Here is a 14,642-nt window from a genome sequence, read left to right as displayed (position 1 = left end):
GTAGTTCACTTCCTATTTCTCAGGAGCAACCCAAACAATAAGAGCTGTCAAATAGGGGTTACAAACAACAACTCTTTGTCCAAATTAGTATGGGATGATGACTTAGTGAATTTTTAAAATTTAATCAACCCACTGTATTATTTGTGTCCATGCCATTACACGATACCCCTATCGAGTATTTCGATTTATATATAACGATAAGTCATTTCTCAAGTCTATTATAAATGACATTAATGCTAATGCTGAAGAAGTGTTTACACACCACAATAATTCCTGTATATACTGTAACATTACCTAAATTTAAACCATTGTAGGACTTCTATTTCTCATGGGAATAGTAAAATACCAAGCATCCAACACTATTAAATTATTCCAAATGTGTTTGGCTTAATTAGTATCACAATATAAGGTTCTAATTATTTTTATTTGTTTACATTTTATTTAAATTGTGCCTTATATTTTAAACATAAAGCTCATTGAACGGCAATTGGCATTACCCGTATATTATAATATCATTGATGAAATATGCTAATGATACAAAATGGCATTGTTATTACTATTATTTTATAAAAATTCTTTAAATATACAACAGGGCATTAATCATATTTATTCAGCAGCGCACTTATTAATTTGTTTTAAGAAATAGTGAGTCTAAAACCAAATATAAAGATAAAAATCATGGTAAAAGTCATAATTGAAGTCTAGTATAATATAAATAATAATAATAAAATCAATATGCTGTTTCTTATAAATTGAATAAAGAAGTTAAAATTAACTAAGACCATTTTTCCCTTTCAATGATAGGAGAAAGACCTTTAGTGACCAAAGCATCTCTAAATTGATATTGTAGGCAACGAGCAAAATACGAAATAAACAAAGTAGTAGTACCGTATTCAAACAGGATATACAGTGTGTCCACAAGTCATGTCACACTTTTAATTGATTATAGCTACTCTATTATTGATCTCAGATCTATGAAACAGAAAGAAATTAAAACTGTTGTTTATAAAGTTTTGTTTTAATTAGCTGAGTTACCCACCGTTCTTATCTGTGGTTAACATTTTTTTTTAAACAGCCAGAATGCAAGTTTGTAGAGGAAAGTTCATTATATTTTGTAGATAGCAAAGTTGTAAACTGTGGTTTCAGTGCAGTGTGAGTATCATTGAGTGTTTCATGAAAATCACTCTGAAAGACACAGCATTTAATACTATTCATCTTTCATAGAGTTATCATCTTGTGACTCTTGAGACTATTTGGAAATAACTTTGTGGAATAAGATGTTTGAGGAAACAGGCAGTTTATTGGGCAAAATGTGGACAGGTAGGCTATAAACAGGAGATCAAACCGTCGAAAACATGCAAATCCGTTTTGTAAGATGTCTAAGCGGCAACATGAATGTGAGTTGAATGTTCTTAAGTATACAATTCACAAGGTTTGAAGAAAAGACTTAAATTTAATAGTTAAAAACATCAACTATTGCATACTTTGAAGCCAAGCCACATGACAAATTAGAGGTACGACTTTTGCTGTTATTATTCTGTACAAAAATGGACTGGATCAACATTTTATAAATTGAATTATTTTTAGCATTGAGGCTACCTTTCACTTGTCTGGAAATGTGCATCGTCATGTATATTGAACACTTAAAGCAACAAATCAGAGCTGCAATTGAATCAGTTACCTCAGGAGTCCTGACCAAAATGTGGGAAAGCAAAGTTTGCTTGGACGTCTACAGGGTAATTCATGATGCTCATGTTGAGCTCAGATAAACTGATGTAAAACTGTTTAAAGAATTCAATATGTTAATTTCATTCTTGTGATGTGTATACTTTTGTAAATAAGGTTATTTAAAAGTGTGACATGACTTTATGAACACTGTGTTGTAGAGGTTAATCATATGATTGTTTTCAGTAACTTATTAATATATTTGATGAATTTAATTTGTTGGATTGGTTGGTTTTATAAAAAGTTTGAATATTTTAGATTAACCTTCAATGTTATCTTCATGGCTACGTAAGGGGCCTTTTTCACTGTGTTTTGTTGACTGGGATTTATTAATAGTCTAGTTGATATTATTGACAAAAAATTTTAATTGTGTTAACAATTTTTTATAAAGTTTGAATAGGTTAACTTAGATGATAGTTTAAATATAAATTTACCTTATTGTCAGTTATTCATAATTTACTTAAGTACTCCAAGTAAAGTACCTGATAATTAGTCAATTATGCTACAGCCACACAAGCATTTTTCATGTAGATCTTATGCATGAAAACACACACAAATTATGAGCAGTACTGAATGTAATTTACTATAAATAAACATTCAGTAATAATTCTAATGGTGTGTTTTCCAAATCACATGTAAGAGAAATATGGTGGTCTATTTTTGCTGCTTGTTTTCACTCGAGCCCACTGACTGTATGTGTGAAGAAACACGTAGTGTTTATAAGAGCTAGGAAGAAATATTGATGCTAGTATTTTTTTGTTATTGTTGACCATCACAAAGGACGTATTTGATAACTTTATTATTATTTATGTTGAGGACAACTAATAAAACATGTTTATATCAGAATGGATTAGCAGATGTTGTTTAACACATTATTACATTGAAACAAATTGTTTTCAAAAGAAAAACATTTATCATCCACTACTTATTTTAAAATACTCAATTTGCATTGAATTCTTAAAATTGAATTTAAATCATCCGACTAATATTAAAGTTATTGATATGTAACCTCCAGTAAAGTTTTGAATCTATCAGAAGTGCACTACTCACCACACACGTTACGTGAGTTTATCAACAAAACCAAACACTACAGATTACAGGAAACTACGACCACTCAAGTTAAGAAAGAAGTACTGTACTAACAAGTAATGATTGCTTTTCCATCATGTGTAAATATCACTCCAGAACAGGTAAAGTTAGGAACAGAAATGCGCAACAGCTCTTGAGAAGTTTGTACACTCCATACACGAACATCATCTTTGCTTGCAGTTGCAAACACATCAGAGTATTGACTGAAATAGTAAAATAACTTAAATTAAGAACCATCTGAGTAGCGGTTACTGGAAATGTATTTTTTACATTACCGTTTTTTAATTAATATTCATACATTAAAAAATTAAATAATAAAGTCATAATTGGATGATTCAAACCTTTTTCCCAGCCCCTTGCCATCTCTATAATAGTAGTCTGCATAATTCAAAATCTTGGATATTTAAAAAAATTTGTATTGGTCCCTTGCTTGAGCTTTGAATTATCCAAGTTCCACTTTATTATAAAAACCTCGAGAAATGACAGGCCTAGATATGTAGTCATGATAGATGTGACTCAATGACATGGATTTTAATACTTTCAGACACTGTAAAGAACAAGAATTTGCAATATAATAACTTTAAAGACAGACCACCAACAAAATAAAAAAGAGCACATCGGGAAGGAGAAAGGTAGAAATTACACCAAACAATTTTAAAGAACTGCAGAAGATTTGGGCTTATACTCTGATCAAAATATGCCATAAAGAATTATGCAATCCCTTGCATTTTCAAATATTTTGTACATTTAGCAAAAAATAGATGGATTTTGACTACAAAACATATTGCATAAGAAGCTTATGATATCATGTCCATAACAATCTTCAGTATGCCCAAATTAGCAAAATTTATGTACAAGTCAATAAAATAAGAAATTGTTCATACATAATCTTCAAGATTAGAATAAATTGTTAGGTCACTAGTAACAATGAAGATATAATTTTCCAAGATTTATATGGAAATAAGACAAAAGACACTCAAATCCTTTCTCTTGAGCCTTACTAGTTATTCTAGACTTCTACTTATGTAGACCCTGAGCCCTACATTATTCTGAGAGCCATCTTATAATTTCAGTAAATGCTGCAGGTTGACACTTGAAGATTCCCCCAACAACTGTTCCATATTGTAGGTGATTTTGGAAAGAGCATGATCTCCTACTTTTGTAGCTTCTAGTGAACTGACTGCTGAGTTTCTCTTTGTGGTAAATATTGCAGAGCTTAGTTTATTTGGATAGATTGTCAACATGACTGTCCCATGATGCCACATTGTCACACATTACCCCTAGGTGTAACATGCAAGACTTTCTGTTTAGCAATTTTTAAGCATGGCATAGTTACTTCTGAAGCTTAATGTGTTGTTTCCGTTCACTGTTTATAATGTCCCATAATGCTTTACTCTTGTTACTAGCCTGAGCGATGTGTTTCTGTGCTTATTTCATGTCTAAGTTTTAAGTCATACGTTTCCTTTTTCATAGCATCTTTAGCTTTGTCTTCCAAGTTTGTTATCAATCTATACTTTTCCTGTGCTTTAAGAAATTCTTCTTTCAGAATCTTTGCAGCTTCATTGTATGCAGTCTTTCTGTGCATTATTAGGGTAATCTATGACTTTCTGTCTAAATCCCCCAAGTCAGTATTGCTAAAGTTATTATATGCTTCATCGACATTGTCAGTGTTCAAGACATTTTCAGCAACTAAGAGAAGTTTTTATTCTGAAAGATTTCTTTTATATGAATGCCTGTTTTGTAAATGATTTGACTGACCATCTCTGGGGTAGCTCTATGGCAAAACATTTCCTGTATCATCTGATAGTCCAGTATGTGTGAAACATCTACAACCACTTTGTTGGTCTCCAAGTTTGTGCAGACTGTGGATTGCTACAAGAATTTTGCATGAGTGCCTCAGGATGTGGTTTCACAGGCCTGACTTGTAACGAAAGAGCAGGTAGACAGAGCTGAGCAGTTCTGACTACCAATAACAAACTCCGAACATCTGTTCGTCATTCTTACAGGCTCATGAATTTTGTGGGTAGGCAAGGGACTAGGGGAGGGATGGGCAGATGGGTGAAGCCGTGGTTGCAACTCTGATGATATATATATGAACCATGTACACTGGCTGTTCGAAACTGTCCCGTAGGGTTGATATGTCTTCTCAGAAGGTTTCATAAGCAAGGGCATGACAAACAAATAAACTGCTTGACTCACTTTCGCGCTTATACAATATTAATCTTAACTAATAAGTAAGGATTAACACTTTAACTATCAAGTGACTCAGTGACAGATGTTGAATAACACATCACATATTATTGATACTGTAACCTTTGATATCAAATATGTTGTTATTAATGTTTTTAATTACATACAAATATGACAAAAAATTAATACTAGATAATCTTTTTAGTTATATAATTATGGTTGATACAACTTATTGTATATTTTTATCTAGACTGTGGTATAACTGTATCAGGATTTACTTAGCCGATTAATACTCATTAAATTGTTTGAAAAGTGTCTGGTATTGTTGTTACAAATTAATATTAAGCTTAGTAATAAGTTTTATAATAATTACAGCCCTACAAATGAATAATTAATCATAGAATTATAATTTACAACTATGGAAAACATAATACTAAAAAATATGGGTTCAACAAAATCTTAACAAGTGTTTTATTTAATATTATGTATCGATATTTATTGTTTGTATTTTTATATAGATTATGGTTAGTGTTTAAGATTTACTTAACCGATTAATAGTAATGAAATTGTTTGAAAAGTGTCTGGTATTATTTTTATAAATTAATATTAAGCTTAATAGTTGTGAATTATTTATTATTTATAAAGATGAATTAAATTTCAAAAATAGGCTTGATCTAATAATACACTTGATTTAGATTTTGTTAAAAGAACATTCTTCTGCATGATCAATCTCTCACTGATTCTACCAGTTTTTATTTCCAGAGTACATCACTTTTTCCAAGTATTAAACCACATCTGAGAATGAATTTGGCAGCAAACGAGGTACACTGTTCTCAAATTTTTATCTGGAATACAATTTGTGAGACGTTTTAATAAGAAATTACTTTTTATAAATTATTAAAAATGAAATGTGACAAGACGCTGTCTTCTCCAGATCCAATTCAGGTTTGCCCAAATATCCCTTCTTATAGTCTCAGATTACAGGATATTGTTACCTAATCCATTAACAAATGACGTGTAACTTCCAGAAAACAGTCAACGCATCAATCAGTGATGACAACAATCCAGCTATCGGTATCCCCTGCTGCTGATCTTTTCTGTGGTTGGATGGCTATGAAGGCATTGCGGTGAAATAAGCGCATAGAGAACTAACAAACAGGTTTGTTATGAATCACTGCTAATTTTATTTAGTGTTTCCAGTGGAGTTCAACTGCAACATGTATGTTCTTGTCTGCCAGATATAAACAATATACTCATTATCCAATGCTGCTATTTATGCAGTACCTTAAATAATTTCTAAAATAAATACTTGATTTTATTAATTTCTTCAAAACATGTCCTATTATTCTATTCTTTTGCTTAACTGTGGCAAAAGATAGAAAAAAAATAACTTCAAAGCATTTACACAATAGGGAGTTAGATAAAAAAAAGGTGCAGACTTGACGGAATCAACAAATTAAACTTACCTAGGAAATGCGATGTCGTAAATTGTAGAGGTGTGACATGTGGCCATTAGTTTGACAGAAAATGTTTTCATGTTAATAACATAAAGTTCACATTGAATTGTTCCAATTAGAAGTTCATCTCCTAGTTTTTTGAGCTGATGTAACTGTTGAGCCCACATGAAACGGATCTAATCTAAAACAAAATTAAACACTGAAGTTACAATAAGAGGTATACCATAAATTAAAATAACTATTGTAGAAAAATGAATTTTAATTAAATGCTCCTTACTCTATGGAAACATAAAAGAGAGTACAAAATACTATTTTTATTGTAAAGGGAATTTAATTCTTTAATCATTGGTATATAGATATGCTAGTTTTATGACAAAAATAATGTTACAGAAAAAATTATTACACAACAACGAAATATCATTGCAAAACAGTTTTCAGAAAAAGTATACTCAACGCTATAACGTTGTGAAACAGTTTATGGAAAAAAGGTGCACCACGATATATTACTTCAAAACATCCAAAGGATTAAATAAATCTTTGGGAAACAAATTATGATACCCTTTGAATCTATAATAAACAAGAATATGAATATTATGATATAGACTTCAATCAACTGATTGGTTTAAAAGCAAGGGGAAGGTATTGATATGTTCACCAACGGGCTGTGTACGAGACAAAATTCTTATTCAACATTTGGCCTTGAACATTAAACAATCCCAACGCTCTACAGGTTGTCTAGTTAGTACAGGTAGCAGAGTACGCCATACTATGTGTCATGTAACAGGCATCTAAAATCTACATGGACAGTTAGGTTACATGTTTTACTGTCACAGGTTAAAATGTCAATGATTGAACTCAATTTTGTTTCCAAATTTATTTATTCTACGATTTTCTCATTGCCACCATAGTTGGTTACCCACAAGCCCGATGTAAAAATCTTCACTAACGCTCAGTCCAGCCAAATCCCATGGAGTGACATGCACATCATTGAACTTGATGTTTCCTATATTGAAATAAAGAAGCTTCATGCAAAATATCAAGTCTGCAGATTTGTTTGGTTTTAAGATATTGTGCGGACAGACAGAAAGAAAGAAAAATAAAATTTGACCAGCTACTCAAGTAATAGGCTATACTAATGCTCAGTTAATTACTATTTATGATCATCTAATATAATTTTGAGGAATGGCATATTAATACTTCTTGACTTTGTCAATCTATATATATAAAAATGAAACTGTTCGTGTGTAACAGCATCACTCACACAAACGGCTGGACGGATTCGCCTAATTTTTTTTTTTAATTTGTTCGTCTTGATCTGTAGAAGGTTATAGGATACTTTTTTATCCCTTTCCCGATTCAGGATTCCGCCCCACTGGTTACAGAAATAGCCGTAAGAAATGCATTGCAGCAAACATATGTTATATTAAGTGAAAGAGTCTTTTCAAATTTTTAATCAGCTGTTCTTTGTAAACATATATAATGCGACAAAAAAATATATTTATATATAATTTAATTACTACACTTATAGTTTTAAAGCATAGTAATATATATAAATGAATGTTTGTGGGTTTCTCCTTTATAGACTCAGAAACTATTGGACCGATCACTATGAAAATTTGTATTTATTTGTATTTTTCTATGTAGAAGGTTTATATGCAATGCCCATTGATGTAACTCACCACCAGGCTGTACTGCAAGATATAAAAGTTATCAAAGCGCCTGCACATTATAAACTGCAATTACGACACAGTTACGTATATTAAATAGCCAAACACTATTTGAAGGCAAAGAAATATACGGTCAAAGCTTAAGAGACGCGTGCGAAGCCGCGGGAAACAGCTAGTCATTTGCATATAGTCATTGACCTGTTTAAATATATGCCAGGTTGTAACCAAATCCAGAATGCCACAAACCTAAACATAATTTTATTTTTTAACCCAGGACTATACCTCCTTTGCAGAGTTAACTGTATTGTAAATATGATATTAGTTGTTACTATATTATAGTGTGTAAATTAGACATCAGAAGTGCAACCTTTTTGTTTCTGCAGTTTGGCAACATTGCACACATCAAATTGAATATCCCTCTCTCTCTGTTGACAAGTGCCCGGTGATCAGAATTTTGGTAGAGTTTAGTAAATTTGGTACTCATGTATTTGCCAATGATAGTTACCATAATCAACATTGGAAGAGATGGATTGATCAATTTTCCATGTCCTTTTTGTATCAGACTGTCAGGACTAACATCTCGCTCCCTGACCATGTCCACAGTCCCATCTCCAGCTCCAACTATGATACTGTCATCATCTAGAAGCAAAATTGCCCCAACACCTACAAAACATTAAATTATATAAATATTATTTTTTAACACAGACAAAAAAAATTAACATTAATACTCAATAAAAATATATAAATTATGGGTAATTTTGCTAAGTTTTATAAATATATAATTTATTTCCAGCTATGGAAAACAATAAAAGGCAAATTTAACAAATTGGAAACTTATTGGTCATAAATCCAGTAGAATGTAAGTACAATAATAAATAGAAAGATCCAAAATAACAGTGGTCCGACAAGAACTGAGTGAGGAAGAAGCCCACCTCGCCATGCTGTCTCCTCGATCCATTCTGTGATGTTAGTGATAAACATCATATGATGTTAGCGATAAACGTCATTGTGATGTTAGCGATTTTCGTCCAATTTTCACAGGATTGAGCATCCCAGTGAACTTGCCATCTCTACATGCTCACAACTTTTGCAAACTCGCTCTGCTTCCTCAAATCCGAGCTCCGAGCTCTTCCTTGCTGTCAAAAACATACTTACGTTCTTGCGCCTATAAATTGATAGGCATTACACTAGCGATAACCTATAGATCATCCTGTATGAACTAATGACCCTCAAGTAGCTTTTCCTCTGAAAACAAAGATGCCATTATTTTTCGATACTTTCCTTTCTTTACAGTATCACCAAACCTCACACATCCACAGATTTAAAAGAGACGGTAATCAAAATCGAGTCGCCTTCACCCTATGTTCGGACCCCTGATATGTGTGCTCAACGCTACTGTTACCTTTGGTAGCTTTTTCTGATAAGTACCAAAACATGCTCCCAAAATAAGAGCTTGGTATACAGGTACACACAGGGTTCTTCACTGCAGGCTTTGTATATATTTTATCGCTTGAAATTGACATTTTTGGTGTATACCGCTCCCCAAGTGGTAATTGTAGAGATTTTACACCGCCTAACTGCAGAATTCTTTCAGAGATTTGTACTCTTCAATAAAACCAACACTGTTATCACTGGTGATATAAATATTGATTGGTTGGCTGGTTCAAGTGCGCGAGATGAGATGCAGGACCTTCTTGCCTCCTCTAACTTAAGACAGCTAGTTAACTCCCCAACTCGAGTGGATCCTATTGCTTGTCGCCAATCATTGCTGGACTGGGTCATGACTGACATAGTCGACGAAGATGTAAAGTGTTGATGTCTTGGGTACTGGGGTTATCTGACCATTTTCGCTCAGCTAGTCTCCATATCCATGAACCTCCTGAAGGAGCCCGCACCGGTTCCGTGTATTAGGCGCTGTCTAACATCCAGTAACTTGACTACTCTGAACTTCATACTAAGTCAGGAGACTTGGGACGCTATCGATGTTTACCGAGCCAGTAGATGAGCAGTTTAATTCTTTCATAAGTATTATTAATTATGCTCTTGATTTTGCTTGCCCTAAGAAACAAATACGCAAAGGTCGAAGAAACCAGGATAAAGGATGGGTAACAACAGGTATTAAAGTGTCAAGTCAAACAATAAAAACATTACATGAAAATTTAAAATTGGATAACAGTGAAGCGAATAAGCTCATTATAAAAAGTATAAGAACGTATATTTCTAAAACAATTAAGCAGGCTAAAGCTAACTATTTAAAAAACATACTATCGCAATCAACTAATAAAAGCAAGGATGCATGGAAGCTAATAAAGGAAAAGTACAATAGTAGCAATGCTAATAATAACATTTCTGTACGTATCAACGACAGAATAGAATCAGATAAACAGGAAGTATGTAATATATTTGAATAACCATTTTTGTATCAATTGGAGCTAATTTAAATGAAAAATCAACTGAACCACCACTTAATAATGATCATTTCTTGGCGAGATTGGAATATCCCTTCTTCTTACATCCTGTGAGCCCTGCTGAGGTTTGTAAATGCCATCAAAATGTTAAAAAATAAGAATTCAAGTGGAGCTGATGACATATCCAATAGATTATTGAAGGCTTGTTCATATGCAATATGTAAACCCCTGTCTGTTATAATAAAGCTCTTCTTTCCAGCAAGCTACTTTTCCATCTTTACTAAAAACTAGTTTAGTGATACCTGTATTCAAAGGAGGGGACAGTACGTCTCTTGACTGTTACCGACCAATTACACAAATTTCAAGTCTAAGTAAAGTATTTGAACTTATTTTTTTAAATAGATTATCACCGTACTTGCTTACAAATAATATTCTAACAGACAAGCAGTTCGGTTTTGGTCAAGGGCCGCTCTACTGGTGAGGCATTGGCGACTTTTATATCCCATGTGGTCACGGACTGGAGAGAAGACAGCGGACACTTGTGTGTAATGGTGGATCTGACTAAGGCGTTCGACTGTTTCAGTCATGACAGACTGATGGAGGGTTTGCAACGCCTAGGTTTTGCAAATGAGATACTGAGGTGGCTAGAGTCGTATCTTAGGGATCGAAAACAATTTGTCAAACTCAATAACCACTGCTCGGAACTGATTGAGATTAAAATTTGGAGTCCCCCAAGGATCAGTACTTTGGACCATTTTTGTTTAACCTTTATAAAAATAATTTAGTGCTCACTATAAACCAACGAAAATACCGTTATGTACGCTGATGATATTGCCTTCATATTTTCTAATTACAGTACAGAAGAACTCGAAATTAACAGTAACGTAGTCTTATCACAGGCCTATCAATTTTTAAATAATCTGAATTTACATCTTAATTTCAAAAAAACACAATTTACAGAATTAAAAAAAAAAATAATCATCTTCAGCCTCCATGTGTTGAAAATAAACGAAAAAAAAATAGAACACCAATTTATCAGTAAAAATATTTGGGGACTTCAGGTGGACGATGACTTGACTTGCGATCCCACATAAACTTTGTTTGTGCCTCTTTGTCTTTTTCGTCCTTCCTGATCTCCCAGTTTGCAAAATATCGCCATGTTCAGTTATTAAAAATAATATACTTTGGTTTGGTAGAGTCACGGTTGCGGTATGGACTTCCTTGTTTGGGGCTCGGCATCTCAGTACTTACTAAAAAGGGTTTTCGTTTTACAGAAACGAATTGTGCGTGTTTGTGGCTGGCAATATCTCGCAGAAAGTTCATGCAGAAATGCATTTAAAGAGCACAGCATTTTGACCTTTCCATCTTTGTATATTTACGAGACCATTATCTATGCCAGGTTTCATTGTGCAAATGTAGTAGATGGAGCTGCTATACATGACCACAACACGCGTGGCCGAGTAGACCTGCGACAACCCCAACATCGCTCGGCTCTGGCGGGTGAGGACTGCCTCAAAATTCAGGGCTAGGTTTTTTTGGAAGCTCCCTAGTCATTTAAAAAAAATTATATAATTAGTATTAACTGAAAAAACAATTTTTAAAAAAACAACTAAAAGAATACCTATTAGAGGGTTGTATTTTTATCGTCCGTTGGGGAGTTCCTAGCCTAAACTCTATTTTAATAATCATTTGTATTCTTTTATTATTTAATGTAAAATTAGTTTCCTACTCAGCTTGACTTTCATACAAAATAATGTATTTTATATATGTTATTTATTAATAATGTACTACTGACTTTTGTCATACATGTAATACATGTCTACGACAATAAAAAGATTGAAATTGAAATTTGAACTCTTCCAACTTGGAGTTGGATGGGCTGTAGGAATTCTTTCGGTTTGAAGCAGAACTAACTCAGTCTTTTCAGTCGCCAGTGTTAACCAATGTTCTTGAAGCCGTGAGCTTGTGTGTCGCATTAACCATGTTCAGCACCAACATGTGGCGTCTTCTGTGCTACGAGTGACAATGACTGCAGCGATTGTCATCTGCATATGCAAATGAGGAAAACCTCTGGAGTTATCTGCAAACGCAAAATTCAATCGTAGGAAATGATTTCACAAGTCAGGCCCAAAATGGAATCCTGAGCAGCCCCACTTGTGACTTCCCCTCCTGCGTTTCACCATCTGATGTCATAAAGACAGCTGCCGATCTGTCAGGTAGTTTTTGCATCATCCTGAGCAGATACTATGAGATCTTGAAATGTTTCTCCAAAGCATCCAGCATGTCAATCCATCTTGGTCTAATTAAAAGCATTCTTGATGTCCAGAGTGGCCAACAGTGCATTCTCCCTGGAGTAATGGTTCTTCTAATGTGGCGATCTTAAACGCACTTACCTACTTCTCTGATGGCACCAATGGTTGACTTCCCCCGCTTGGAGCCATACTGCCTTGCAGGAGTGGTCGCCAGCCTCCTGAATTGCCCTTGTCAGACATGGCCTGAGGAGTTTTCTCCACCATCAACATCGAGTATACAGAGGAGGCCTGTACGCTGATGGGGAGCTGGAATCCCCCTTACTTTGCTAAGATTGCCAAGACTAGACGCTGTCTTTTCCAAATTTTTGGGAAAACGCCATCTTCCAAGCAGCGGGCTGTACATTCTCAGGAACACACCTCCAACAGCCACCTTCAGCACTGGATAAGCCATCTGGCCTGAAGTTGTTTCGAAGTTTTCTTGCCAGCTTGCTTTAATTCGTTTTTGTAAAAACAGTGGCACGCTCTAAACCAGCGCCACATGCATCTCCAGATCTTCCATAGAACGAGTTGGAAGAGAGTGTCAATGACATGCTTTATCCTTTCAGTATGTAGACCACCTGAGGTTATAAATATAAATAGTAAATCTTAAAACATAATAACAAATTTAATGTAAAATGGCAATATTAATAAAAATTTGATATTTAGCTTTCTTAATTGTAAAAACTCACAAAGGCTTATATGCAGTATATACCCTGTATTGTCCTATATGCCTTACCAATAAATTCACAAAAATACTAAAACCAGAATTTCAAATTCAAATTTTTAGTAAGATTAAGTATTTATTACCTTGACTGTACCTCTCAGCTTCAAGAGGTTGCTTGGATGATATTTTTCTTGGGAAATTTAGCAAAGCAAAACCAATCAATACTGGGTTTTACAATTGGATCTAAAATATTGAATATCATGTGAATAATTCAATTTTTACTTTCACTATATCACCAGTACTTGTTCCACAGTAGGCAAACTCATCTCTGTAGTCAATCTAAACAAGATACATAATTGTTTACAAAGAAAGTAATCAATTACTAAGATATTACTTATAAATCATACATTTAAAGATTTTATTGCAATTTTTCTTAATCTATTACTTTGTTATTGTGTAAAGGATGGGTCACAGGCATGATATTAATGTAGGTGATATTTTCCACAGTTCAATGAATTACTCTGAATGCAAGAGCAATGTGTTTGTAACAGAGATAAACATTCGTCCGTACATATAATAATTTCTGAGACAATTAAATATTTAATTGTATAGTAAACCATACGTATTTTATCACAACAGGGAACTTTATAACTCTATAAGTATTTTTTAAAAGTTTAAAGAGACTAAAATAATAAGGACAATAGCTTACAATTACATAGAGTACTAGATAAAACAAATAGTGAAAATCTACATTTTTACATACTAACCATTGTATTTAATTATTTTCACCCTACAAAGTTCTGAAGTTATACTTAGTTGTTGCTCTTCATAGTATTTAATTACACCACTAGTGCACCCATGCACGAAATCAATAAATTTTTACCCAAATTTTTGGGTGACCCAAAATTTCCACTAAATCTGAAAATAGTTTCCCTCCAATCTTGATCTTTTCCACAAATACATAAATAAGAGAAACTATAGTAAATAACTAGTATTCATATCTAATAGCACAAATAAATATTGTAATCAGTACTGAACAAAATTATTAACACATTTATTAAACCTTCAAAACCATATTTCGAGGGACATACATGTGCAGTTTTAATTTTAAAATTATTGATTTTATGGCAGTGTTTTAAATAGTATTCTTA

The 14,642-nt window shown here is 33.4% G+C and overlaps 1 protein-coding gene across 1 annotated transcript in view; it reads right to left on the bottom strand.

Annotated features, from left to right (window-relative positions):
• Window positions 1-13,681, bottom strand: part of LOC124371113 (cilia- and flagella-associated protein 52-like) — a gene marked incomplete at its 5' end in the record, with an annotated part of 44,481 nt that extends 30,800 nt beyond the window's left edge. The window contains 4 exons of the mRNA XM_046829427.1: window positions 2,869-3,017; window positions 6,471-6,637; window positions 8,634-8,791; window positions 13,635-13,681. Coding sequence (XP_046685383.1) covers window positions 2,869-3,017; window positions 6,471-6,637; window positions 8,634-8,791; window positions 13,635-13,681 — 521 coding nt within the window. The remainder of the gene's footprint in view (window positions 1-2,868; window positions 3,018-6,470; window positions 6,638-8,633; window positions 8,792-13,634) is intronic.
• Between the last annotated feature and the right edge of the window lie 961 nt (window positions 13,682-14,642).

Source organism: Homalodisca vitripennis, unplaced genomic scaffold, assembly GCF_021130785.1.
Source record: "Homalodisca vitripennis isolate AUS2020 unplaced genomic scaffold, UT_GWSS_2.1 ScUCBcl_909;HRSCAF=3852, whole genome shotgun sequence".
In the NCBI taxonomy this organism is placed as follows: Eukaryota; Metazoa; Arthropoda; class Insecta; order Hemiptera; family Cicadellidae; genus Homalodisca; species Homalodisca vitripennis.
Note: the sequence above shows the minus strand (reverse complement) of the source record. Positions and strands in the feature narration are given on the sequence as shown.